Here is a 26,167-nt window from a genome sequence, read left to right as displayed (position 1 = left end):
AGCAAAGGGTACCCCGGGCAAAACCCCGGCGAGCCAACGATCCTAGCCAGCGCCAGTACGTACGCCGAACTTCTTTCGCACCGTGCGTAGCCGACCGTGCTCACCGCAAACCCCGCCACCGAGTCGGCCCGCAACGGCAACCGCGACCTCCTCCTTTGGGGCCAATCATCCCCCCCCCCACCCCCCCCCACCCCCCCACCCCCCCCACCCCCCCACCCCCCCCACCCCCCCACCGTGCCCCCGCCCCGGATCCCCCAACGCGACCGACGCGTCACCGCGCGTCGCGCTGCTGCAGCTGCTGCTGCCGCCGCAGGATGGACTGCAGGGCGGCCTTCGCGGGCCTCAGCATCTGCTCCTTGTGCACGCGCAGCAGCAGGGCGGCCCGGTCCTTGGTCTTGGGCCGGTGCGTGGCCACGAGGTGCACCCCGACGGCGTCGCGGGCGCACGACTCGAAGTCGCAGCGCGGGCACCGGAAGAGGCGCACGAAGCGGCGGTCGCGGGAGAAGTGCGTCCTGGCGTGGCGCCACAGCGCCGCCGGCGCCCGGAAGCGCTGCGAGCACAAGCCGCAGCGCAGGCGCGCGTCGTCGCACACGGCGCGCACGTACGCCAGACCCTCCGCGGGCGACACGGCGGCCGCGGCGGCGGCCGCGGCGGCGGCCGCGGCGGCGGCGGCGGGGGCGGCGACCGACGACGGCCTCGCCGGCTTGGGGGGCTTCGCCGGCGGCTTGGGCAGCAACTTGGGCGCCTTGGGCGCAGCTGGCGAGGGCGACTCGGCGGCCCGTTTCCGCCCGCCCGCGCGACCCACGCCGCCAAGTTGCCCGGCGTCCCTCCGTGCACGAGTGTCGCTTCCCCGGGCGTCGGCGGGCGGCGGCGGCGGCGGCGGCGGCGGCGGCGGCGGCGTCGGTTTACGAGTCGCCTTCTTGGCCGTCGTCGCGGCCGGAGCATTTTTACCGCACCGGCTCTTTTTGAGCGGCGCCTCCTTCACCCCGACAACGGCGTTGCCGGCACCAGGGCCGGCGGCGGTGGCGCCGGCAGCGGCGGTGGTGCCGGGTTGCTGCGTGGCCGGGTGCATGGTATCCATGTGCCGCGTGATGTGGCTAGACCTCGAGAAGGATTTGTCGCACACGGGGCAAACGTTGTTGGAGCGCCGACCATCCCCACCGCCGCCGCCGCCGCCGCCGCCTTCGGTGCGCTCACTCGCTTCGCCGACCCCGCGGAGTTTCCTTACCCTGCCCACGGCTCTGCCAGGAGATTTGTCGAGACCAGGATCGGCGGCACGCGCTTCCGGGTCGCCCGGCGCTTTGCCGGGAGGCTCGCGTTTCCGCTCGGTGTCTCCCGCCGCAGCCGCCGCCGCCGCCACTTTACTCCTCCTCACCTTGTGGACCTTCTTCAGGTGCTTCTTGACTCCGCGGTGGTCAAAGAACGCCTTGCAGCACAGGGGACAGAACTTGTTCTTGTGAGCCTTGGGCGCACGCCGGCTCCCGCCCTGCGCCCGCCCCGCGTCGCCGCCGGCCGGCCCGTCGCCTTGCGGCGTCGCCGCCAGCACCGATGTCGCCGACGACCCAACCTCCCCCGGCTCGGCCACCGCCGAGTTCCCCCTCCCTCCTCCGCCGTCGCCGTCGCCGCCGTCGCCGCCGTCTCCGCCGTCGTCGTCGAGGGCCGTCCCTTCCCGGCCGCCGGCCGAGTCGACGAACCCGGCGTCGGCCCTCGGCGCGGAGAGCCGCCGGGACGACCCCGGGGCCCCGCCGGGCGGCGGGTCGGGCGACGGCGGCGCGCCAAGCGAGGAGTAGAGCCCCGACGCGAAGGCCTCCTCCGCGCCGGGGCGGCCGTGGCCACCGGCGGCGGCTCCCCGCGGCCGCGAGCCGGACACGGGCGACGCGGTGCCGTCGCCGGGCCCGTCCCCGCGCTCGCCGCGGTCGCCCTCCAGGAGGCGCTCCAGGAGCTCGGCGCCGGAGCCGAACGTCCGGTCGCGGGAGGGCGGATGATCGCGGTGGCCCTCGGCGGCGGGCGACGACGGGGACGCGGGCGCCGCGCCGACGCCGGCCGAGTCGGCGTCCGGACGCCCGGCGCGCAGCAGCCCGAGGTGGGCCCGGGCCGTGTGCAGGCGCAGGCCGATCTTGGAGGTGAACGTGCCCTTGCAGAACGTGCAGCGGGAGAGTTTGCGGTTCTTACGCGGTCGCTCCCTGCCGCCGCCGCCGCCGCTCGGCTGGGTCGTCACGGTCGCGGCGCCGGCAGAGGCGCCGCCGGCAAAGGGGGCGCCGGCGGCGGTCTGCGCCGCGTTGCCCCGCTCGCTCCGGTCCTGCTCTCCGACAGGCAAAGGGCAAAGGTCACCCGTGTAGGCCTTAAGCGGGCTGGTGGGGCGAGGGTCCGCGCGCACCGCACCAGGAACGCACCGCAGCGGTATCAGGCCCGGCTACGGTACCGTTAAACTTTGAGGCCGCGTGTAGAAAGTAGTGATCCCCGTACACACAGCGTACAAAGTGCTCATTTGAGACGAAGTTGACCCAAGGGGAGGCCCAGGAACCGTTCAGATAATCGTCGGCGGCATTGGCTGTGGGCGGGATTTCGAACTCGGGTCGCCGGTTTTTCGTAGCGCATTTCTTTCCTTTGACAACAGCTTCATGAAATCCGCCCTTTTGTGTTTCGTTTGATTCCCTGCACCCCCGATTGGCACGGTTGGCTATGTACGGTGCAAAAAAAGTTCAACACACATACATACGTAGCATAGCACACTCACGACTGCACTACCGCACACACACGTGCACAAACACAAAGATCCCCTTTATAGCCTTAACATAGTGTTGGGGCAAGTGCTGTCAGCGAGCACCTATGAAGGCCGGCACTGCACGAGCGTCGTGTGCTGCCTCCTATAACGCCGTTTCCTTATCACGCTCTTTGTCCTGGAGGAAAATTCGCGCGTGGATCAGGCCACACCGCATCTCCGGTGGAACCATGTTATCATGACCTCCGAAAGCGCCGTTTCGTACGGCGCTCCGTTTACGAATGACGCATCCCTCGCGCTACAGGAGGTATGCCTGTACTAAGACCCTGGATCTCAACTCTGGCCTGGGTGTCCCTCTCTCTCCTTCAGGGGAATCGCAGCGGTTACATCAGAGACGCCAAAACTAAACTATTTTTTTTTATTTGACCAGGTAAGGGGCTCACTGAGCGACCCGGCCACAATTTACAGTTCAGCAAAGTGGCTTATTATCACGTGGAAATTTATAGTCCAAGCGACCAGCACCGGGGGAGAGAGAGACGCAAACTCCAAATACGTAACAGGTGGCATCAGGGTCGGGATCGAACCCACGACCTCCTGCATACCAGGCGAGGGAGACAACATCTTGCCACGGACCGCCCCGGTTCACCCACCGCGCCGGAATCTCTCCCGCCGGCCAGGGCGGCTGCGGGCGGCCGCGGCACGGGCTGCCCGTCCTGCGAAGGGCCCCGGCGTGCCGAGGCGCCGGCGCTGCTCACGTGCTGGAAGACGGCGTGGGGGTTGCCGCCGATGGCCTGCAGACGCAGCACGTAGCCTGGCGCCCCGCGGGCGTCGCCGTCGCCGCCCTCGCCGACGTCATCTCGCGGCGCCATCGCGTCCAGCAGGTCCCGAGTGACGCGCGTGTGGCCTGGCTCGTCGCCATGGCCCAGCTCGTCTGCGTAACATGCACACACACACACACACACACGAGACACACGCACACACACACACGAGACGCACACACACACACACGAGACGCGCACACACACACACACACACACGAGACGCGCACACACACACACACACGAGACACACACACACACACACACGAGATACGCACACACACACACACACGAGATACGCACACACACACACACACGAGACGCACACACACACACACACGAGACGCACACACACACACACACGAGACGCACACACACACACACACGAGACGCACACACACACACACGAGACGCACACACACACACGAGACGCACACACACACACGAGACGCACACACACACACACACGAGACACACACACGAGACGCACACACACACACACACGAGACACACACACACACACGAGACGCACACGCACACACACACACACGAGACACACACACACACGAGACGCACACGCACACACACACACACGAGACGCACACACACACACACGAGACGCACACACACACACACGAGACGCACACACACACACACGAGACGCACACACACACACACACGAGACACACACACACACACACGAGACACACACACACACGAGATACACACACACACACACGAGACACACACACACACACACACGAGACACACACACACACGAGACGCACGTGCACACACACACAAGAGACACACACACACACACACGAGACACACACACACGAGACACACACACACGAGACACACACACACGAGACGCACACACACACAATCATGTCAGTCGAGTGCTCGTCCAGTTGCATTGGCTTCCGGTGGCCGAACGAATACGTTATATATTAACAACCCTAGTCTCATGGTCCACCCTAAACCGCATCCACTGCACAAACCATGGCAGATGGGGATACTTGATGCACAAATTAAAAACTCTCCAGTAGTGTGCGACTGTGGTCATCCAGACCAGACCGTACAACGTATAACAATGCAATGCCCGATCTATAAATACGAAGGAGACATCGCAATGATACACTCCGCTACCGCTCCCGATGCGGTTATCTGCCTAGACCACCTGGAAGTAAAAATTGTAGTTGTTGCTCTGCATCCACATCCGCCGCACGGAAGAAGAAAGATTAATCACAATCATAGCGCGAACCACAGTCACCCCAGCAGCAGCAGCAGCGGCTTTTTGGCTAGCCAGCAGATGCGCTTCTGCGGCCGTTTGGAACGCTCTTCCTTCCGATATTAGGGAGCAACTGGAGTTACGCACTTTAAAGCCTACAGATTGAACACTCATTTCGGCCAGCCTCTGTCTCCCCCAGTGCTGATGCTCAAACGCGGCACCGGGCACTTGGTTGGGCGGGTGGCCAGGCAGTTGGGCGGTAGGGTGGGTGGGTGGGTATTTGAGCGGGCAGGTGGGTAGTTGGGTGGGTAGGCGAGTAGTTGGGTGGGTAGTTGGGAGGGTAGTTGGGCGGGTTGGCGGGAGGGTGGACGGGTAGTTGGGCGGGTAGTTGGGTGGGTGGGCGGGCGGGCGGGCGGGCGGGATGGCAGGGTGGGCGGGGAGACCGAACCTTGGCTGCCGGGCAGCGCGGTGCGGCAGTAGTGCTCACGGTGCGTCACCAGGTTCGGCAGCCCCCGGAAGAGGCCCCGGCACAGACGGCACTCGAAGATCGTGTCAACCTCCCGCAGCAGGAGATTCCTCAGCTCCCGGGTGCCTATCGGTCGGGAGGGAGGAAGGGGAGGGAGGGAGGAAGAGGAGAAGGGAGGGAGGGAGGGAGGGAGGAAGAGGAGAAGGGAGGAAGGGGAGGAAGGGGAGGGAGGGAGAGGAGGGAGGGAGGGAGGAAGAGGAGGGAGGGGAGGGAGGGAGAGGAGGGAGGGAGGGAATTCCATGTGGAACAAGGGGGAGAGGATAAATAAACTCCAATCATATAACTCACACTGTAGAACAGTGGGAGAACACACAAACTCCACGCAACAATGCGGCCGGGTTCAGGAATTGAACCCAGGTCCGTCCTTGCAGCTGGGCATGAGCGTTACCACAGCGCCACCACCCTGCCACCCACTGCCCCCTCCCACCGCTGTACGATAGCTATGGCGTAAGGAGGCCCTCATCCAGCGGTGGGTTGACACAAGAGCGGTACGCGTTACACAGCTTCCAGTGGCTGAACGAACACATTACAGGGGAGTGCTCATTACGCACAAAGTGCTTGCCACAAACGAACCGCAACACCTCGCCGATCTCGCCAAGGAGCAATAAACCATCATCACGCGAACTCCGCTGGTCATCCTCGCAGCGGCGGCCTTTAGCTCGCCGTCGAAAGATAAGACAGGTCACCGCATCGCGCACTTTCAGATTCGCTCCTGCAGCCACCTGGAACGTTCTTCCTGCTCGAGATTACGGCGCTGCTGGAGCTGTGCACTTTTAAAGCATCCCCGATTGAAGACGAATTTCTTTAGAATTGCTTTTTATGTTTGGTTTGTTGTCCTTCTGCGAAAGAAAGTCAACATACGTATGGGTTGATCTCCTATAACGCGTGGTGTTTTCATAACGCGAGTTGCATGTAACCCGATGAATGTATTAGGGAATACATTTTTGATGCGAATTGGTAATAACGCGATCGAGCAAACAGAACTACGTCGCCCGAGTAGTAATAAGCGGGTTGTACGGCTGCCTCAGCATAGCATCGCACAAGGCATTGGGGATGCTGCTGGATGCCTCTAGATACAGCTCATGCGCCTCAGTCTTTGCTCAGCATGCGTACGCATCTTGCGTGATATCGCAGACTGTGCTGTACCCTATATTGTATATCATTTAAATGCAATTTTTCCATAAATGCGGTGTTCTACCACGTTAAGTGAGAACATACCGTACGTACATAACACGTTACATGTTCAGAATCATAATATGTATTTATACAGGAGGAATCCGATGAGCTATGAAGCTCTTTTTCACAGACCTCGCCCTGTGTGTTACCACGGAGGGGCAGAGGCTGCGAGGGCGTTTTGCCTGTTGCGCTGGCCGTACCGGAGCGGAAGCATTCGATGATCTGCTGGATGCCAGCCTTGGAGGTGGAAACTTGTCTCTGCAGGAGCGGCGGGTCTCCAAGCTCCGTGCTGTGGCCTGCGAGCAACAACGAGGCATGCGTCGTGAAGATTCAGCAACGTGCAGACTCGCGTAGAGACCCACGGACTCACGTAGAGACCCACAGACTCACGTAGAGACCCACAGACTCACGTAGAGACCCACAGACTCATATAGAGACCCACAGACTCACGTAGAGACCCACAGACTCACGTAGAGACCCACAGACTCACGTAGAGACCCACAGACTCACGTAGAGACCCACGGACTCACGTAGAGACCCACAGACTCACGTAGAGACCCACAGAGTCACGTAGGGACCCACAGACTCACGTAGAGACCCACAGACTTACGTAAAGACCCACAGAGTCGCGTAGGGACTCACGGACTCACGTAGAGACCCACAGACTCGCGTAGAGACCCACAGACTCACGTAGGGACCCACAGACTCACGTAGAGACCCACGGACTTGTGTAGGGACCTACGGACTCACATAGAGACCCACAGACTCACATAGAGACCCACAGACTCACACAGAGACCCACAGACTCACGTAGGGACCCACAGACTCACGTAGAGACCCACGGACTTGCGTAGGGACCTACGGACTCACATAGAGACCCACAGACTCACATAGAGACCCACAGACTCACGTAGGGACCCACGGACTCACGTAGAGACCCACGGACTCAAGTAGAGACCCACAGACTCACATAGAGACCCACAGACTCACGTAGAGACCCACAGACTCACATAGAGACCCACAGACTCACGTAGGGACCCACGGACTCACGTAGAGACCCACGGACTCAAGTAGAGACCCACAGACTCACGTAGAGACCCACAGACTCACGTAGGGACCCACAGACTCACGTAGAGACCCACAGACTCACATAGAGACCCACAGACTCACGTAGAGACCCACAGACTCACGTAGAGACCCACAGACTCACATAGAGACCCACAGACTCACGTAGAGACCCACAGACTCACGTAGAGACCCACAGACTCACATAGAGACCCACAGACTCACGTAGGGACCCACGGACTCACGTAGAGACCCACGGACTTGCGTAGAGACCCACGGACTCACGTAGGGACCCACGGACTCACGTAGAGACCCACAGACTCACGTAGAGCCCCAAGGACTCACGTAGACACCCACAGACTCACGTAGAGACCCACAGACTCACGTAGAGACCCACAGACTCACGTAGAGACCCACAGACTCACGTAGGGACCCACAGACTCACGTAGAGACCCACAGACTCACGTAGAGACCCACAGACTCACATAGAGACCCAGAGACTCACGTAGGGACCCACAGACTCACATAGTGACCCACAGACTCATGTAGAGACCTACAGACTCACGTAGAGACCCACAGACTCACGTAGGGACCTACGGACTCACGTAGAGACCCACAGACTCACGTAGAGACCCACGGACTCACGTAGGGACCCACGGACTCACGTAGAGACCCACAGACTCACGTAGAGACCCACAGACTCACGTAGGGACCCACGGACTCACGTAGAGACCCACAGACTCACGTAGAGACCCACAGACTCACGTAGAGACCCACAGACTCACGTAGGGACGCACAGACTCACGTAGAGACCCACGGACTCACGTAGAGACCCACAGACTCACGTAGAGACCCACAGACTCACGTAGAGACCCACAGACTCACGTAGGGACCCACGGACTCACGTAGAGACCCACAGACTCACGTAGAGACCCACAGACTCACGTAGGGACTCACGGACTCACGTAGAGACCCACAGACTCACGTAGAGACCCACAGACTCACGTAGAGACCCACAGACTCACGTAGAGACCCACAGACTCACGTAGAGACCCACAGACTCACGTAGAGACCTACAGACTCACGTAGAGACCCACAGACTCACGTAGGGACCCACGGACTCACGTAGGGACCCACGGACTCACGTAGAGACCCACGGACTCACGTAGAGTCCTACAGACTCACGTAGAGACCCACAGACTCACGTAGAGACCCACAGACTCACGTAGAGTCCTACAGACTCACGTAGAGACCCACGGACTCACGTAGAGACCTACAGACTCACGTAGAGACCCACAGACTCACGTAGGGACCCACAGACTCACATAGAGACCCAGAGACTCACGTAGGGACCCACAGACTCACATAGTGACCCACAGACTCATGTAGAGACCTACAGACTCACGTAGAGACCCACAGACTCACGTAGGGACCTACGGACTCACGTAGAGACCCACAGACTCACGTAGAGACCCACGGACTCACGTAGGGACCCACGGACTCACGTAGAGACCCACAGACTCACGTAGAGACCCACAGACTCACGTAGGGACCCACGGACTCACGTAGAGACCCACAGACTCACGTAGAGACCCACAGACTCACGTAGAGACCCACAGACTCACGTAGGGACGCACAGACTCACGTAGAGACCCACGGACTCACGTAGAGACCCACAGACTCACGTAGAGACCCACAGACTCACGTAGAGACCCACAGACTCACGTAGAGACCCACAGACTCACGTAGGGACCCACGGACTCACGTAGAGACCCACAGACTCACGTAGAGACCCACAGACTCACGTAGAGACCCACAGACTCACGTAGAGACCTACAGACTCACGTAGAGACCCACAGACTCACGTAGGGACCCACGGACTCACGTAGGGACCCACGGACTCACGTAGAGACCCACGGACTCACGTAGAGTCCTACAGACTCACGTAGAGACCCACAGACTCACGTAGAGTCCTACAGACTCACGTAGAGACCCACGGACTCACGTAGGGACCCACGGACTCACGTAGAGACCTACAGACTCACGTAGGGACCCACAGACTCACGTAGGGACCTACGGACTCACGTAGAGACCCACAGACTCACGTAGAGACCCACAGACTCACGTAGAGACCCACAGACTCACGTAGAGACCCACGGACTCACGTAGAGACCTACAGACTCACGTAGAGACCCACAGACTCACATAGAGACCCACAGACTCACGTAGGGACCCACAGACTCACATAGTGACCCACAGACTCACGTAGAGACCTACAGACTCACGTAGAGACCCACGGACTCACGTAGAGACCCACAGACTCACGTAGAGACCCACAGACTCATGTAGAGACCCACAGACTCACGTAGGGACCCACGGACTCACGTAGAGACCCACGGACTCACGTAGGGACGCACGGACTCACGTAGAGACCCACAGACTCACGTAGAGACCCACAGACTCACGTAGAGACCCACAGACTCACATAGAGACCCACAGACTCACGTAGGGACCCACAGACTCACATAGTGACCCACAGACTCACGTAGAGACCTACAGACTCACGTAGAGACCCACGGACTCACGTAGAGACCCACAGACTCACGTAGAGACCCACAGACTCATGTAGAGACCCACAGACTCACGTAGGGACCCACGGACTCACGTAGAGACCCACGGACTCACGTAGGGACGCACGGACTCACGTAGAGACCCACAGACTCACGTAGAGACCCACAGACTCACGTAGAGACCCACAGACTCACGTAGAGACTCTGGTTGTTAATATATAGAGCGAGGCCACATGGGGAGGTCGCCACCTCCCTTCCCGTGCTGCTTTCGTAGCGGATGTCGGGCCGAGCTGGCGATGAGAAATCGATGCCCAGGTTGTGAATCGAGCGGCTGGCTTTGTAGCGGCTAGGACATTCGCAGTGGGCACAGAGAGACCCAGAGACTCGCACAGAGAGACCCAGAGACTCGCACAGAGAGACCCAGAGACTCGCACAGAGAGACCCAGAGACTCGCACAGAGAGACCCAGAGACTCGCACAGAGAGACCCAGAGACTCGCACAGAGAGACCCAGAGACTCACACAGAGAGACCCAGAGACTCGCACAGAGAGACCCAGAGACTCACACAGAGAAACCCAGAGACTCACACAAAGACCTATATGCTCACACAGAGACCCATAGACTCACACAAAGACCCATCTACTCACACAGAGACACATAAAAATCACACAGAGACCCATAGACTGACACAGAGACCCATAGACTCACACACACCCATGTGCGTGCGTGCGTACCCAGGCAGCAGACATGGTCACACTGCGCAGTCTGAGTGCCTTTCTCCACGGTCTCACTCGGGCTGCTCGGAGTCTTCACGACTCTTTTCTTCATCATCCTAAGGGTTGGGGGAAGTGCGAGACAATTGGCGACCGCCGATGTCACCGCGCGGAGCGCCAAGCCACACACACACACCAAAAAAACAAAAACAAAGGCCCCCCCGTATAGCCTTAACAGACTGTAGGGGCAAATGCTGTTAAAGAGCACCTGTGAAGGGACGGAACGGCACACGAGGGGGGTGGGTGGCCAGCATCGCGCTCGGCCGCCTTTGTCTCCCAAGTGGCGATGTTTAAGCACCGCACTTGGTACTCATTTGAGGCTTAGTCGACCTAGGGGAGGCCCAGGACCGGTTCAGATAATCGTCACTGATTTTGACAGTGAGCGGAAATCGAACTTGGGTAGCCGGGTTCGTAGCGCAGCGCGCTAACAGCTACACTCCCGCTCCCCAGGATAGTCCCTTTTGCAATGGTCACCTGGTCTACAAAAATGACAAAAGCTAAATAAATCAATAATAGCAATGAGGCAAAAGAAAATCAGAGCAAAAACAACTTAACCACATGACAAAAATTGCGCTTACATAAATCAATTTTAAATATTACAGTCCCTGTAGTATAAGATGGCTCGGACAGAGATTATTTTTAGGTCGACCAAATAAAGTTAACAAACATGAACAGATATTGCAAGTGAAGCTTTGATAAAGTGCTGTATGACAGGATTTAACTGAACGCCATTCCTCGCGACAAATCACTGTACAATTTAAAATATAGTTTTGCGTTAAGCTACATCATCATTTGGCCAAATTTGTGTCACAAGACCCTCCACCACCTGACACAGCTGAGAGAAATGAATTGCCACGCGGTGCACAAGCTGTTGATGACCCGCCAATTATTACTATCTTTCTCAGATCGCTTGCCCACTCACTCACCACTGGTGAGTTGGATAGCGACTTTTACAGCCAGATTCTACAAGACTCACCGACTCACCCGCTCACACACCAACCGACTCACCCATTCACCATGGCTAAGTAAGAGAGTGCCTCTCACAGCCAGATTCAGCAGCACTCAGGCACTTGCTCACTCACTTACTCACCCACTCACTCACTCACCGTGGGGGGAGTTGGATAGGAAATCTCAAAGCCATACTCAGCAGCACGCACTCGCCCACTCATCCGCTAACACACCAACTGGCTTACCCACTCACTGCGAGTGAGTTAGAGAGTGACTCTCACAGCCAAGACAAAGATCCCCGTAACAGACTGCTGTGGCAAGTGCTCTTAGCGAGTAGCACCTATGTATGGCGAACTTCTTTAGCACCGTACGTAGCCAACCGCGCCAATCGGAAGTGCGGGGGAAGGACAACAAACTAAGCACAAAAAGCAGTTCTATGAAGGCTGGCACGGATGGGTGGCCAGCACCACGCCCAGCCGCCTTTGTCTCCTTAGTGGCGAAGATTACACACCGCGACAGGTACTCATTTGAGGCCGAGTCGACCTAGGGGAGGCCCAGGACCGGTTCAGATAATCGCTACTGGGTGTTGGCCGTGAGCGGCAATTTAACTGGGGTCGCCGGGTTCATAGGTCGCTGCACCGCCGCTCCCCACAGAGGTATCGGCGCTCACTCACTTTCTCAGGTACCTCGCTCACCCGCCTGCTCACCCGCCTGCTCACCCGCCTGCTCACCCGCCTGCTCACCCGCCTGCTCACCCGCCTGCTCACCCGCCTGCTCACCCACTCGCCGCGGGCGAGTTCAAGAGAGCGACTCCCACGGCAAGATGTATTAGTTACATTTGAGATTCGTGAGACTTCGCTTGGGACCGTCTCACGCATCGTCCGTACTTCCTGAAAACGCCTGCCGTGGTGTCAAGATAAAAAAAAAAACCTATCTCGCGGCAACGGATCCCTGTGCGTGGACCACAATGCATCGGCAGCCCACTGAGCTCCCTAGCTCTTTTTCAGAAGCGACCTGGCCACAAATGATAGTTCAATGTTAGTGGCTTATCACGTGGAACTTCATAGCAGGCAAATACTCTCTGTACAGCAGGCGTTATTGTCAAACACCACGGCCTCCTGTATACCAGGCGAGGTATTTAACATCTCGCGACTGTGGCACCCTATTAAACCAGCCATCGAGGCATCCGTGCTCACCTCCTGTTTACGGCCATGCAGAGCCAGTGGTGGAAATTCCACATTGCTACGGCAGGGGCCGAATCTCTCCATAGGACAACCACTGTTGACCTCCCCTCAACGTGGTGCTGGTATCATCGACCCCCCGCGAGTTGACCTCGCGACCTTCTGCTTGCGACCGCCGCGCCCTTTCGGTGGCGAGATGTTAACTACCTCGCCTGGTATGCAGGAGGTCGTGGGTTTGATCCCGACCCTGACGACGCCTGCAAATTTGGAGTTTGCGTGTCTCTCTCTCTCTCTCCCCGTGGTCGTGTGGTCCTCCGGTTTTTACCCCCATATGTAGAATCAACATGCATTTCGAGTATTTGGCTGTTATACATTTCCACATGATGTTAAGGCACTTCGTTGAGCTATCATTTGTGATGGCCAGATATATAGCTCACTTATATATATACACTTATATAATATATACTTGGCTCTTTGCAGAACTCATGGGTACTGGTTGGCTCTTGGTCTGTTATGGGTTGGCCACCCATTAATATAGAGGTCATGAAGCCATTCGATAGCCTCATTGGAGACTTGACAGATGACGTGATATTGCTCACGATATCCGTGGCACAGGGTGAAGTGTGGAATCATGTGACCCGTGGTCTGTGAATCGGTGGTGCAGGGTGCCGTGTGAGGTCACCTGATCCATGGTCTGGCTCTGGTATGTATGTTTAACTTCTTTCGCACCGTACGTAGCCAACCGTGCTACGTACCGTACCAGTCACATTGCCGACTGCTCTTTATTATTCACCGATTAAAGGAGGTGGCTGCATCTGCCATGCCCTGTTCTGCAGAGATTTAGGGCTGGCCACCGTTTCCTGGGTTAGGGGTCGAATCCCCGGAGAGTTCTTGTGTGGGGTCGCTAACAGAAAGTGATAGAACTGGTTTAGTGAGAGACTTTTCTCGTGTACAAATTCATCATCATCGGCCATGGTCAATCCACTGCTGGATGAAAGCGTCCTCTAAGCCAGTGCCATCTCTCGCAATCCTGCGGTGCAATCCTAACCTGGGGTCCCCTGTCACAGAGCTAAACTATGAACTACACTAAAACTATAAAACTATTTTTTATTTCACCAGGTAAGGCCCACTGAGCTATGTGGCTCTTTTTCAGAAGCGACCTGGCCACAAATGATAGCCCAACGAAGTGGCTTATCACGTGGGAATTTATAGCACACAAATACTCTAAACGCGTGTTAATTCAAAACGTGGAGGGAAAAACCGGAGGACCCGGAAAATAAATCCACGCGACTACGAGAAGAGAGAGAGAGAGAACACGCAAACTCCGAATCTTCTTCTTTCCTGCGGCTACTAATGGTGATGCAGAGCAACAACTAAAATTTAACATTCAGGTGGTCAAGTCGGACAACCGCATCAGGTGCAGCGGAGTGTATCACAACTCCAAATATATGGCAGGCGTCAGGGTCGGGATCGAACCCGTGGCCTCCTGTGCACCATGCGGGGTAGTTAACGTCTCGGTGGCCGTCCTCGCTGACAAAGCGTTGGGAGAACTGCAAGCACAATTTGCTCGAGTAGCCATCGGCGGGGGGGAGCTACAATGCAGTCACGATATCACAGAACGTGGAAGGAAGGTAACGTGTGAAACGTGTAAAGAATGATGTTGCACAAGTGGCGCATTCCTAACAATACCTGCGTTTCGCAAACACACACACGCTGGCAGCGCGCGTGGTGCGGGCGGTATGAACGTATGCGTGTCCGTAAGTGTCTACTACTGTATGTGGGGAGCGATCGTGTGAAGGTTCACGCTACGAATCTGGCGACCCAAGGTCGATTCAGACTCACGGCCAACAGCGGTGACGATGATCTGAACCGGTCCTGGGCCTCCCCAAAAAAAGGTCGATACAGCCTCAAGCGAGTGCGTGGTGCGGTGTGTGAACATCGTCGCCACTGGGGAGACAAAGGCGGCCGGGCGTGGTGCTGGCCACCCACCCCCCTTCGCGTGCCGTGCCGGCCTTCATAGGCGCTCGCTAACAGCACTTGCCCCAAGAGTCCGTGCAGGCTATACGGGGGATCTTTGTCTACTGTGTGTGTAAATGTGTTACACCAGTTAATCTGCCGAAGTTCGCAAGAATGTCATCTCTTGGGCATTTAAATGCCCTCCGTTGGGCGGTGCGAAGGGATTTAAATCTGTGTATGGACGTTGAACGTCGACTTTCACCACCAGTGCTATTCGTGATAAAGGTGTTCCGAGCCCGTGTTCGTACGTGAATGTTCACAATGTTTAATTTAGCGTCTAGAAGATATATGGCAACGGTGTGATGCGCAGCCTCACAAAGTCTTGTTATCCGATCTCCTTTCTGTGTGCTATGAAGAAGGGCCATTGCCCGAAACGTCGCCTATCATACGTTTCCTTTTAAGGCCTCACAGACACACACACACCCACACAAGTATTGTTACTGGCAAATATGTGGTTTTAGTAACTGCAGAGTAACTATGTTATATTTTTTTTAGCTAAACACGTGAAAGTGTCAAACTTTAAGCGGTTAGCACTCCGCAGCGCTCCGAAGCCGGCGACCCGAGTTCGATTCCCGCTCACGGCCAACACCGGTGGCGAATATCTGAACCGGTCGCGGGCCTCCCCTAGGTCGACTCGACCTCAAATGAGTGATCTGGTGCGTTGTGTAGTAAACATCGCCACTGGGGAGACAAAGGCGGCCGGGCGTGGTGCCGGCCACCCACCCCACCAGGTGTGCCGTGCCGGGGGATCTGTATCTTTGTTAATGTGCATGTAGGTTTGTACAGCATATCTGTTCGCGTGTACTTAATTTAATGGTTTTTTACTAAATTGCGCGTTCATGTGTAAAAAAAAAAACACGGTACACTGCAGGTGTATTCACCTGCCCGGGATTAATCTACATCGCGTGCTACCCGTCCGTGGGGCTTGTACGATACGTCTGAATGTTCCACGTGTAAAATGTTTCAATGTACAGGGGGGGTGGGTGCCTTGACCGATTACAACGTCAACGCGTGTACCTACATGCGCCTAGTAAGGTGTTCACCTACGGCGTTGACGAGCAGCGTTCGCTCGCTGTTACGCGTGAACACGCACGATCGCGCGTGAACACGCACGAACGCGCACGAACGCGTGAACAAGGCCCCAGCCACCAACATTATAAATCCTTCTCGCACGGAAAGCAATTTGGCACATCAACGAACGGCAAGCGCGTGAACGCGACAGTTAACAATCGTTCATCGGTGTGAAAAAAAATAATGATGATGATAATAATAATACACAAACGTACTAAACAACGGCGACAGTAAATCGGTTGGGGGTTTTTGTTTTTGTAAAAAGAAAAAGCCAACTGAAATCTCGCGATCTTAATGAACATTTAAAGGAGTACGCGTGTTGAGTCGACCTCGCGAGTTGTCTCACCGTGCGGCCTAGGGCAGGCTCTCGCCGCTGTTTCCTGAACAGCCGCTGCCGCCTCGCAGCCTCGACACCCCGCGGCCTCTTCTCTCTCTCTTACCACCCTCGCTGTTTGTTGGTGGTGGTGGTCGTCGTCGTCGTTATCTGTTGTTGTTGTAGTTAGTGTCTGTTGTTGTTGTCTGTCGGCGCGTGTGTGTGTGTGTTCGCCGATGTTTATTGTTCGCCGTATTCGCAGGAGCGAGCGAGGGTGGTGGTGGTGGTGGTGGCGGCGTTTCTGCGCACGAGACGTGGGCGGCAGCGATCGCCGCTCGCTGCTACTGCTACTGCCGCCTTATGCGCAACGCCACACACACACACAACAACAACAACACCGACACAACTACAACAACAACACGTGTTGTGTTGTTCCCAACCGAACTGTGTTCTGGAACGGGTTATGTTGTTCCGAACTGGCACGACCGTAATTGCGTTCGGAACGAATTTTGTTTGAAGTTGACTGCGTTCCGGACAAGCCGTGTTAGGAGCTGTGCGTGTTCGGAACGGATTGTGTTCGGAACGGATTGTGTTCGGAGCTGTGTGTGTTCGGAACGGATTGTGTTCGGAACGGATTGTGTTAGGAACGAATTGTGTTCGGAGCTGTGTGTGTTCGGAACGGATTGTGTTAGGAACGAATTGTGTTAGGAACGAATTGTGTTAGGAAAAGATTGTGTTCGGAACGGATTGTGTTAGGAGCTGTGCGTGTTCGGAACGGATTGTGTTCGGAACGGATTGTGTTCGGAGCTGTGTGCGTTCGGAACGGATTGTGTTAGGAACGGATTGTGTTCGGAACGGATTGTGTTAAGAACGGATTGTGTTCGGAACGGATTGTGTTAGGAGCTGTGTGTGTTCGGAATGGATTGTGTTCGGAACGGATTGTGTTCGGAGCTGTGTGTGTTCGGAACGGATTGTGTTAGGAACGAATTGTGTTCGGAGCTGTGTGCGGAATGGATTGTGTTCAGGACGGATTGTGTTAGGAACGGATTGTGTTCGGAACGGGTTGTGTTAGGAGCTGTGTGTGTTCGGAACGGATTGTGTTAGGAACGGATTGTGTTAGGAGCTGTGTGTGTTCGGAGCTGTGTGTGTTCGGAACGGATTGTGTTAGGAACGGATTGTGTTAGGAACGGATTGTGTTCGGAACGGATTGTGTTTGGAGCTGATTGTGTTCCGAACTACAGTGCTGTAATTGTGTTTGGAACAAATTGAACTGGTTGTATGAGGAGCTGGTTGTATGAGAAACTGTTTGTGTGAGGAACTGATTGTGTGAGGAACTGGTTGTGTGGGGAACAGATTGTGTGATGAACAAATTGTGTAAGGAACTGTTTGTATGAGGAGCTGGTTGTATGAGGAACTGTTTGTATGAGGAACCGTTTGTGTGAGGAACTGGTTGTGTGAGGAACTGGTTGTGTGAGGAACTGTTTGTGTGAGGAACTGTTTGTGTGAGGAACTGGTTGTGTGAGGAACTGTTTGTGTAAGGAACTGGTTGTGTGAGGAACTGGTTGTATGAGGAACTGTTTGTGTAAGGAACTGGTTGTGTGAGGAACTGGTTGTATGAGGAACTGTTTGTGTGAAGAACTGTTTGGATGATGAACTGGTTGTATGAGGAGCTGGTTGTGTGAGGAACTGGTTGTGTGAGGAACTGGTTGTGTGAGGAACTGTTTGTGTGAGGAACTGATTGTGTGAGGAACAGATTGTGTGATTAACTGGTTGTATGAGGAACTGGTTGTGTGAGGAACTGGTTGTGTGAGGAACTGGTTGTGTGAGGAACAGATTGTGTGATTAACTGGTTGTGTGAGGAACTGTTTGAGTGAGGAACTGGTTGTGTGATGAACTGGTTGTATGAGGAACTGTTTGTGTGAGGAACTGTTTGTATGAGGAACTGTTTGTGTGCGGAACTGGTTGTATGAGGAACTGTTTGTATGAGGAACTGGTTGTATGAGGAGGTGCTTGTGTGAGGAACTGGTTGTGTGAGGAACTGGTTGTGTGAGGAACAGATTGTGTGTGGAACAGATTGTGTGATTAACTGGTTGTATGAGGAACTGATTGTGTTAACAACTGCTTGTATGAGGAACTGATTGTATTAGGAACTGGTTGTGTTAGGAACTGGTTGTGTGAAGAACTGGTTGTGTGAGGAACTGGTTGTATGAGGAACTGCTTGTATGAGGAACTGATTGTGTTAGGAACTGGTTGTGTGAGGAACAGATTGTGGTAGAAACTGTTTGTGTTAGGAACTGGTTGTCTTAGGAACTGGTTGTGTTAGGAACTGGTTGTGTGAGGAACTGATTGTGGTAGGAATTGGTTGTATTAGGAACTGGTTTTGTTCGGAGCTGGTTGTGTGAGGAACTGATTGTGTGAGGAACTGTTTGTGTGAGGAACTGTTTGTGTGAGGAACTGTTTGCGTGAGGAACTGTTTGCGTGAGGAACTGGTTGTGTGAGGAACTGGTTGTTTGAGGAACTGGTTGTGTGAGGAACTGTTTGTGTGAGGAACTGTTTGCGTGAGGAACTGTTTGTGTGAGGAACTGGTTGTGTGAGGAACTGTTTGCGTGAGGAACTGTTTGTGTGAGGAACTGTTTGTGTGAGGAACTGTTTGTGTGAGGAATTGTTTGTGTGAGGAACTGGTTGTGTGAGGAACTGTTTGTGTGAGGAACTGGTTGTATGAGGAACTGTTTGTGTAAGGAACTGGTTGTGTGAGGAACTGTTTGTGTGAGGAACTGTTTGTGTGAGGAACTGTTTGTATGAGGAACTGGTTGTATGAGGAGCTGGTTGTGTGAGGAACTGGTTGTGTGAGGAACTGTTTGTATGAGGAACTGGTTGTATGAGGAGCTGGTTGTGTGAGGAACTGGTTGTGTGAGGAACTGTTTGTATGAGGAGCTGGTTGTGTGAGGAACTGGTTGTGTGAGGAACAGATTGTGTGAGGAACAGATTGTGTGATTAACTGGTTGTATGAGGAACTGATTGTGTTAACAACTGCTTGTATGAGGAACTGATTGTATTAGGAACTGGTTGTGTTAGGAACTGATTGTGTAAAGAACAGATTGTGGTAGGAACTGATTGTGTGAAGAACAGATTGTGTTAGGAACTGATTGTGTGAAGAACAGATTGTATGAGGAACTGATTGTGTGAAGAACAGATTGTGTTAGGAACTGATTGTGTGAAGAACAGATTGTATGAGGAACTGATTGTGTGAAGAACAGATTGTGTTAGGAACTGATTGTGTGAAGAACAGATTGTATGAGGAACTGATTGTGTGAAGAACAGATTGTTTTAGGAACTGATTGTGTGAAGAACAGATTGTGTTAGGAACTGATTGTGTGAAGAACAGATTGTATGAGGAACTGATTGTGTGAAGAACAGATTGTGTTAGGAATTGATTGTGTGAAGAACAGATTGTATGAGGAACTGATTGTGTGAAGAACAGATTGTGTTAGGAACTGATTGTGTGAAGAACAGATTGTGTTAGGAACTGATTCTGTCAGGAACTGATTGTGTTCCAAGCGGTAGTGCAATGGTTAGCGCGCTGCATTCGAGTTCGATTCCCGCTCGCAGCAAAGCACCAGTGACGATTATCTGAACCGGTCTTGAGCCTCCTCTAGGTCGACTCAGCCACGTGATCCTGTAAAGTGTCGTTTCCAACCCTTAAGAAGGGCAAATGCGTGAAACGTCACGCGCGTATGTTCCTATTGACGCAGTGTTACTGACTGATGTGTTGAATCTTGTGCTCAGAACATTGGTGTTGAGAATTGTGTTGCATGTGTTGGGAATGCCCTGTGCTCGGAACTACTGTTCAATGCTACGTTCTCAATCTTGAGTCCCATGAGATCGCTTGTTCACAATACAAAGACGGCAGTCACCGCACCGCGCACTTTCAGATACGCTGCTTCTGCGGCCGTCTGGAACGCTCTCCCTTCCGATAGCGGGAAGCCACTGGAGCTGTGCACTTTTAAATAATCATCTAGATTGACAAACTCATCTCTTTAAAACTGATTTTTGTGTGTGTTTAGGTTGTTGCCCTTCACCCACACCTCCGATCAGCACGGTTGGCTACGTACGGTGCGAAAGGAGTTCAGCATACAAACACAGCACCTCCTCCTTTGCCCCATGTGTTTAAAACTTTTTCTTTTTTCACCAGGTAATGCCCACTGAGCTACGTAGCTCTTCTTCAGGAAGCGACCTGGCCACAAATGATAGCTCAACGAAGTAGCTTATCACATGCAAATTGAAAGCAGCAACATCGTTTAAAGCCGCTGGTTCCATCTGCTGACTCCCACCAAGCCCGCTTCATTCAAATCGCCCCTTAAGACGCAACTCGCTTCTAAGGGCTTTGTTATATTCCTTAATTCCTTTGTTATGGAGTGGGATGTGATTGGGGTTAGCCTGCGTGCGTGGGCGCTGCGTGTTTTGTACAGAGCCTTGTGACCTCCGGATGAAAGGGGCTTTAGAAGTGTAAATAAACATTGGTAATAATATATATACAAATTATATATGAAAACAATATTTGACGTCTGGCACAACCGTCCTTATTCGAGGCCGTTAACGTTCACCTTCCAGTGGCGGGCTTCTCCCCATCAATTTCAGATCTGACTACAGGAGTCTGTGTGCGCGCGTCTGTGTATGCGCGCGCGTGTGTCTGTGCGCGCGCACACGCGTGTGTCTGTGCGCGTGTACACGCGTGTGTCTGTGTACAAACGGGCGCGGCACGGGCTAGAGAAGAGACGGAGTGATGTGGTACAAGTGGAGCTGAGTGGACTTGCCGATGACTGGTACCAGCGGTGTCAAGATCGGCCTCTGTGGAGGAGGCTCGTGAAGGACGCTGCTACTGGGCAATTGGAGGCAGTCGCCCTCCAGCAACAACGGATGGCGGAGGAGCGACGCTCACAACAACGAGCGGAGCGCCGGGCGGATAAAGCACAGCAAGTTGGCACAGTAGGGGGTACAGGTGGTGCATCGGCCACTCGTCTCAGTCGGTCGACCCGTGGCACCTGCTGGGTCTGCCCCGTGACCTCCTTCCAGCGGGCTGTTCAACACCTCACGTGACCTCAACGTGCACCTAGCCTGGCACAAGCGCTGTGGTGACGTCGCCGCCACTTAGTGGCGAATGGCGGTTGTTGTTGTTGTTGCACAAACTTAACTGAGCATTACTGAGTTGCTGGTGCTGTATTTAGTAAACATCGCCACTCGGGAGACAAAGGCGGCCGGGCCTGGTGTTGGTCACGCATCTCCTCGTGTGCCACAGTGCTGGCCATCACAGGTGCTGCTACTCGCTATCAGCTCTTGCCCCAAGGGTCTGCGAATAATATTCGGGGGGGGGGGGGGGGGGGTCTTTGTCTCGTCTAAAATCAGGGAAGTTACGAAATGGTGACCTTTTTGCCAGTAGCAAAGCATGAAACGATAAGAATATGTTTGACCCTTTCTGACAATGAAACAGGAGGCGTTTGAGACGTTTCGTACTCAGGGAAGTTATTGGAAGCGGACTTGGATCAGGCAGCAGAGTGCAGTGCCTTTTTTTGATGACACGTTTCAAGTATACTTTGTTCTTCCGTGTGTAAACCAGGTGAATTTGATGGCGGGATGTCTGGAATTGATGTGGTGTAGGAAAAGGTTCAAAGCTGGGAGGCCATGTGGCCAAATGACGAAAGTGTCATCCACATATCTCTTCCACAGGGGATGTCTCAGGGTGGAAGTCTGGATGGCGTCTGATTCAAATTTCTCCATGAAAACATTGGCTATCACTGGTGATAAGGGAGAACCCATGGGGGTACCCTCATTTTGTTTGTAGAAGGTGCCATTCCAAGTAAAGTATGTATTGGTGAGGCAGTGTCTAACCAGCGCAGGTGTATCGGGGTCTAGTCCATGTACCAAATTTTCAATTATTTCAATGGTATCAGGTACCGGGACCTTGGTGAACACGGAGACCACATCGAAGCTGACAAGCATATTGTCAGGGGACAGTACAACGTCTTTGACCATAGAGAGCAATTGGGCTGAGTTAAGTACTGCTGAGGAGGTCTTGCCAGTGAAATGTAGCAAGGTATCTGACAGAAAACGTGCTAGTCTATAGGTAGGGGAGTTGATCGTGGATACGATGGGTCGTAGTGGGGTGCCTTCTTTATGAATCTTGGGGAGACCATAGAATCTAGGGGGTCTAGCAGCAGAAGGTTTTAGGGAGGGACGTTTAGTCGGTTCGATTAGGGAGGTCGAACTTGTGATGATCTTGTTGGTTTTTATAGTTAGGCTATTAGTAGGGTCATTTTTAATTTTTGAGTAATTTCCATCGTTGCGTAGGTTATGGATTTTGTTGTACGAATCTTTATCCATTATTACAGTAGCGTTGCCTTTGTCAGCTGAGAGGATGACTATATCACTTCTGTTTTTTAAATTCGCGAGTTCAGAGCGTTCACTTTTGCTGATGTTGCTAATGGGTTTCTTAGCATTTTTAAGAATAGTGGCTATTTCAGCTCTCGCAACGTCTGCTTGGATGTGTCCTATGCCTTTGAGGGCTACATCTACTTGAGAGATGATATAATCTACAGGAATATGTTTCGGGGTGACAGCAAAATTTAGCCCTTCTAGCCAGTACTGTTTTCAGATTGTCCGAAACCGGGGTGTTACTCTGATTAATGACGATTTTGTTAACGTCTAGTTTTGTTATATGTGGGACTGGGTTCTTCTTCGATAGGTGGTTGAATTTAGAAATCAGGTTAGCTTTGCATTTGACTGACAGTGAATCGGCAGAAGAAGCAGTCATGTTGTCTACGCGGTTCCAATCAGAAGGTGAAATTTTTTGTGTTAACGTTAAATGAGCTTGTAGGAGAGTCCTGTCTAAAGTATCGAGTTCAAAACGGAGTAGCCTTATCCTCTCTGAGATTAAAGATAGGCTGGCCTTAAACAGAATCTGTTTAGAATTCGATGACGATACAGCAGCAGATGTGAGTGTGAAAGCGATGGGTATTACCTTGTGGTCGCGGCATCTTTTGAGGAAGGTCAGCGTCTCGATGAGCTGTGACTTCTTGTCCCGTTGTCTGTTGAAAGCTCTAACAGATAGGTGAAAACCCTCCCCGTAGAGGCTATCAATTCTAGATTTGAAGCTTTCGTGACTGCAAGGATCCATACTCTTTGGTTCTATTCGGTAAAGTCACGTAGGTAAAAAATAAAACAACAAAAATCACGACGTTTCGGCCACAACACAAGTGGCCTTCTTCAGGTGAAGGAACAGAACTGTCGGGATGACAGCGCTTCAATGACCGCTGCTAAGATTCGCAGCATCTTTGAAGCTCGGTGGGAGGAGCAGGGCGCCTTGACAAAGGAGTTTACATCTCAAAAATAGCTGTGTTAAAGTGTTGAAGCAACAGGGTGTTAAAGCCAGAAAGTTAGCTGGGGGATTAGCATGTTTTTGTTGTGTAGAGGGTGCGAAGGATGGGTCACTGTGTGTGTGCAATAGAAACGGGAAAAATTGAAGATCGGCAAGAATGTGCTGTCAGGGGAGAGTAGAAAAAAGGGTTTAATAGAAAGTTCGGAAGGAATATGCTTGGCATACCATTACTTGAAATTGCTGTTAGAAATTAGTTGACGTCTGGTATGATTTAAAACGTCTTTCCAATGGTTGCTTCATTTGAAACCATGCACAATCAACAGTCGATATCCGCCTTGTTGTTTATATTTAGCGCGTCAGGCCCCTATACTATAGAGGGGACCTCGTGGCGCAACGGTAGCGTGTCTGACTCCAGATCAGAAGGTTTGCGTGTTCAAATCACGTCGAGGTCAGGAACTACCATAAGTATTTTTGACAATCGCCTCCCTGCTTCTCTCCGGTTGCTTCTGCCATGAATACTTTGCCAGTGAACTTCAGGAAAATTTAAATATAAAAAATTAACTATTGTTTTTTAATCGATACTGAAAGGAAGAAATGGTCATCAGTTCTGGTGAAAGTTTCGTAACGAATTCGCCAATTGTCACGCGCAGACGTTCAAACCGCACGGCGTCAGCCCAAGGTCGCCACGTGGTACGTTTGCCCTCGTTTCTCAGTTCAAGGTTGGGTTCTGTTTACTCATTCATTTGCCAAGCCACTCAGTAACTCACTCACCCACTGACTTACCCATTCAATACCCCACTCACTTATCCGCCCAACTACTCACTCACTAACTGACCCACCCACTCACACATTCACCATTTTATCTACTCATTCACCCACGCATATACTGATTAATTTGCCAAGTCACTCAGTAACTCACTCACCCACTGACTTACCAACTAACCCGCTGACTCATCCACTCCCTAATTCAGCCACCCAGTGACTCGGTCACGAACCTTGGCTGACTGAAAAATGTGTCCGGGTTTGGTGACCAGTGGAAAAGGTTGCAACCCATCGACTCGTTCACTCACCCACCCACTCACGCATTCACTCATTAATGATTTGATCTCTTTGCAAAATCACTCACCCACCAACTCACCCACCCATCCAGACACTCACCCACTCATTCAGCCACCCACTCACCCATCCAGTAATTCACCCACTCACCCAGCCATCCAGTCATTCACCCAACCAGTCATTCACCCACTCATTCACCCACCCACTGACCCACCCATCCAGTAATTCACCTACTCAATCACCCACTCACCCACTCACTCACCCACCCACTCACCCACCCACTCACTAACCCACTCACACGTCCACCCACCTTCTCACTCACATAGGCTGACTGGGTTTGGCCGATAGTGCAAACGTTGGCGGTTGTCGGCATCGCCCGATTGCGCAATCAACAGTCGATATCCACCTTGTTTTTTATATTTAGCGCGTCTAGGCCCCTATACTATAGAGGGCATCTCGTGGCGCAACGGTAGCGCGTCTGACTCCAGATCAGAAGGTTGCGTGTTCAAATCACGTCGAGGTCAGGAACTACCATAAGTATTTTTGACATTCGCCTCCCTGCTTCTCTCCTGTTGCTTCTGCCATGAATACTTTGCCATGTGAACGTCAGGAAAATTAATATATTTTAATGATTATGTTTTTTAATCGTTACTGAAAGGAAGGAATGGTCATCCGTTCTGGTGAAAGTTTCGTAACGAATTCACCAATTGTCACGCGCAGACGTTCAAACAGCACGGCAGCAGCCCTAAGTAGCAGCGTGGTACGCTTGCCCTCGTTTCTCAGTTCAAGGTTGGGTTCTGTTTACTCATTCATTTGCCTAGCCACTCAGTAACTCACCCACCCACAGACTTACCCATTCACACTCACTTATCCGCCCACCTACTCACTCACTAACTCACCCACCCACTCACACATTCACCATTTTATCTACTAATTCATCCACGCATATACTGATTAATTTGCCAAGTCACTCAGTAACTCACTCACCCACTGACTTACCAACTAACCCGCTGACTCATCCACTCCCTAATTCAGCCACCCAGTGACTCGGTCACGAACCTTGGCTGACTGAAAAATGTGTCCGGGTTTGGTGACCAGTGGAAAAGGTGGCAACCCATCGACTCGTTCACTCACCCACCCACTCACTCATTCACTCATTAATTATTTGATCTCTTTGCCAAATCACTCACCCACCCACTCGCCCACCCATCTAGTAATTCACCCACTCAATCACACACTCACCCACCAACTCACTAACCCACTCACACGTCCACCCACCTCACTCACATAAGCTGACTGGGTTTGGCCGATAGTGGAAAAGTAGGCT

At 53.4% G+C, this 26,167-nt stretch overlaps 1 protein-coding gene and 2 non-coding genes across 4 annotated transcripts; 2 read left to right on the top strand and 1 right to left on the bottom strand.

Annotated features, from left to right (window-relative positions):
* Positions 1-242: 242 nt before the first annotated feature.
* LOC116952735 (uncharacterized) lies at positions 243-16,991 on the bottom strand. Of its 2 annotated transcripts, none has more exons than XM_076074518.1 (6): positions 16,446-16,991; positions 10,845-10,942; positions 6,677-6,772; positions 5,223-5,366; positions 3,373-3,653; positions 243-2,299 (listed from the first exon to the last, which is right to left on the bottom strand). In XM_076074518.1, exons 2-6 carry the CDS (start codon positions 10,939-10,941, stop codon positions 272-274), a joined length of 2,646 nt encoding a protein of 881 aa, XP_075930633.1. In that variant the 5' UTR covers position 10,942; positions 16,446-16,991; the 3' UTR covers positions 243-271. The 2 variants fall into 2 exon arrangements, with proteins under 2 accessions (XP_075930633.1, XP_075930634.1); XM_076074519.1 differs by having other exon boundaries at positions 3,478-3,653.
* Positions 16,992-24,163: 7,172 nt separating this feature from the next.
* On the top strand, positions 24,164-24,236 carry TRNAW-CCA (transfer RNA tryptophan (anticodon CCA)). The gene has a single exon. It is a non-coding gene; the product is annotated as a tRNA-Trp (tRNA).
* A 1,054-nt stretch (positions 24,237-25,290) lies between these two features.
* On the top strand, positions 25,291-25,364 carry TRNAW-CCA (transfer RNA tryptophan (anticodon CCA)). The gene has a single exon. It is a non-coding gene; the product is annotated as a tRNA-Trp (tRNA).
* The last annotated feature ends 803 nt before the right edge of the window (positions 25,365-26,167 follow it).

The sequence above is a fragment of the Petromyzon marinus genome, chromosome 48, assembly GCF_048934315.1.
Source record: "Petromyzon marinus isolate PM22_M1 ecotype Great Lakes invasive population chromosome 48, UKy_Petmar_22M1.pri1.0, whole genome shotgun sequence".
NCBI lineage: Eukaryota > Metazoa > Chordata > Hyperoartia > Petromyzontiformes > Petromyzontidae > Petromyzon > Petromyzon marinus.
Note: the sequence above shows the minus strand (reverse complement) of the source record. Positions and strands in the feature narration are given on the sequence as shown.

What these genes read in the sequence shown, in the direction of transcription:
- LOC116952735 (XM_076074518.1), bottom strand. Translation starts at nt 10,941, where the DNA reads ATGATGAAGAAAAGAGTCGTGAAGACTCCGAGCAGCCCGAGTGAGACC. An exon ending in CATCGAATGCTTCCGCTCCG is followed by an intron (nt 5,367 to 6,676) that starts GTACGGCCAGCG and finishes CCCGACCGATAG; the next exon opens with GCACCCGGGAGCTGAGGAAT. An exon ending in CGCGCTGCCCGGCAGCCAAG is followed by an intron (nt 3,654 to 5,222) that starts GTTCGGTCTCCC and finishes CATGTTACGCAG; the next exon opens with ACGAGCTGGGCCATGGCGAC.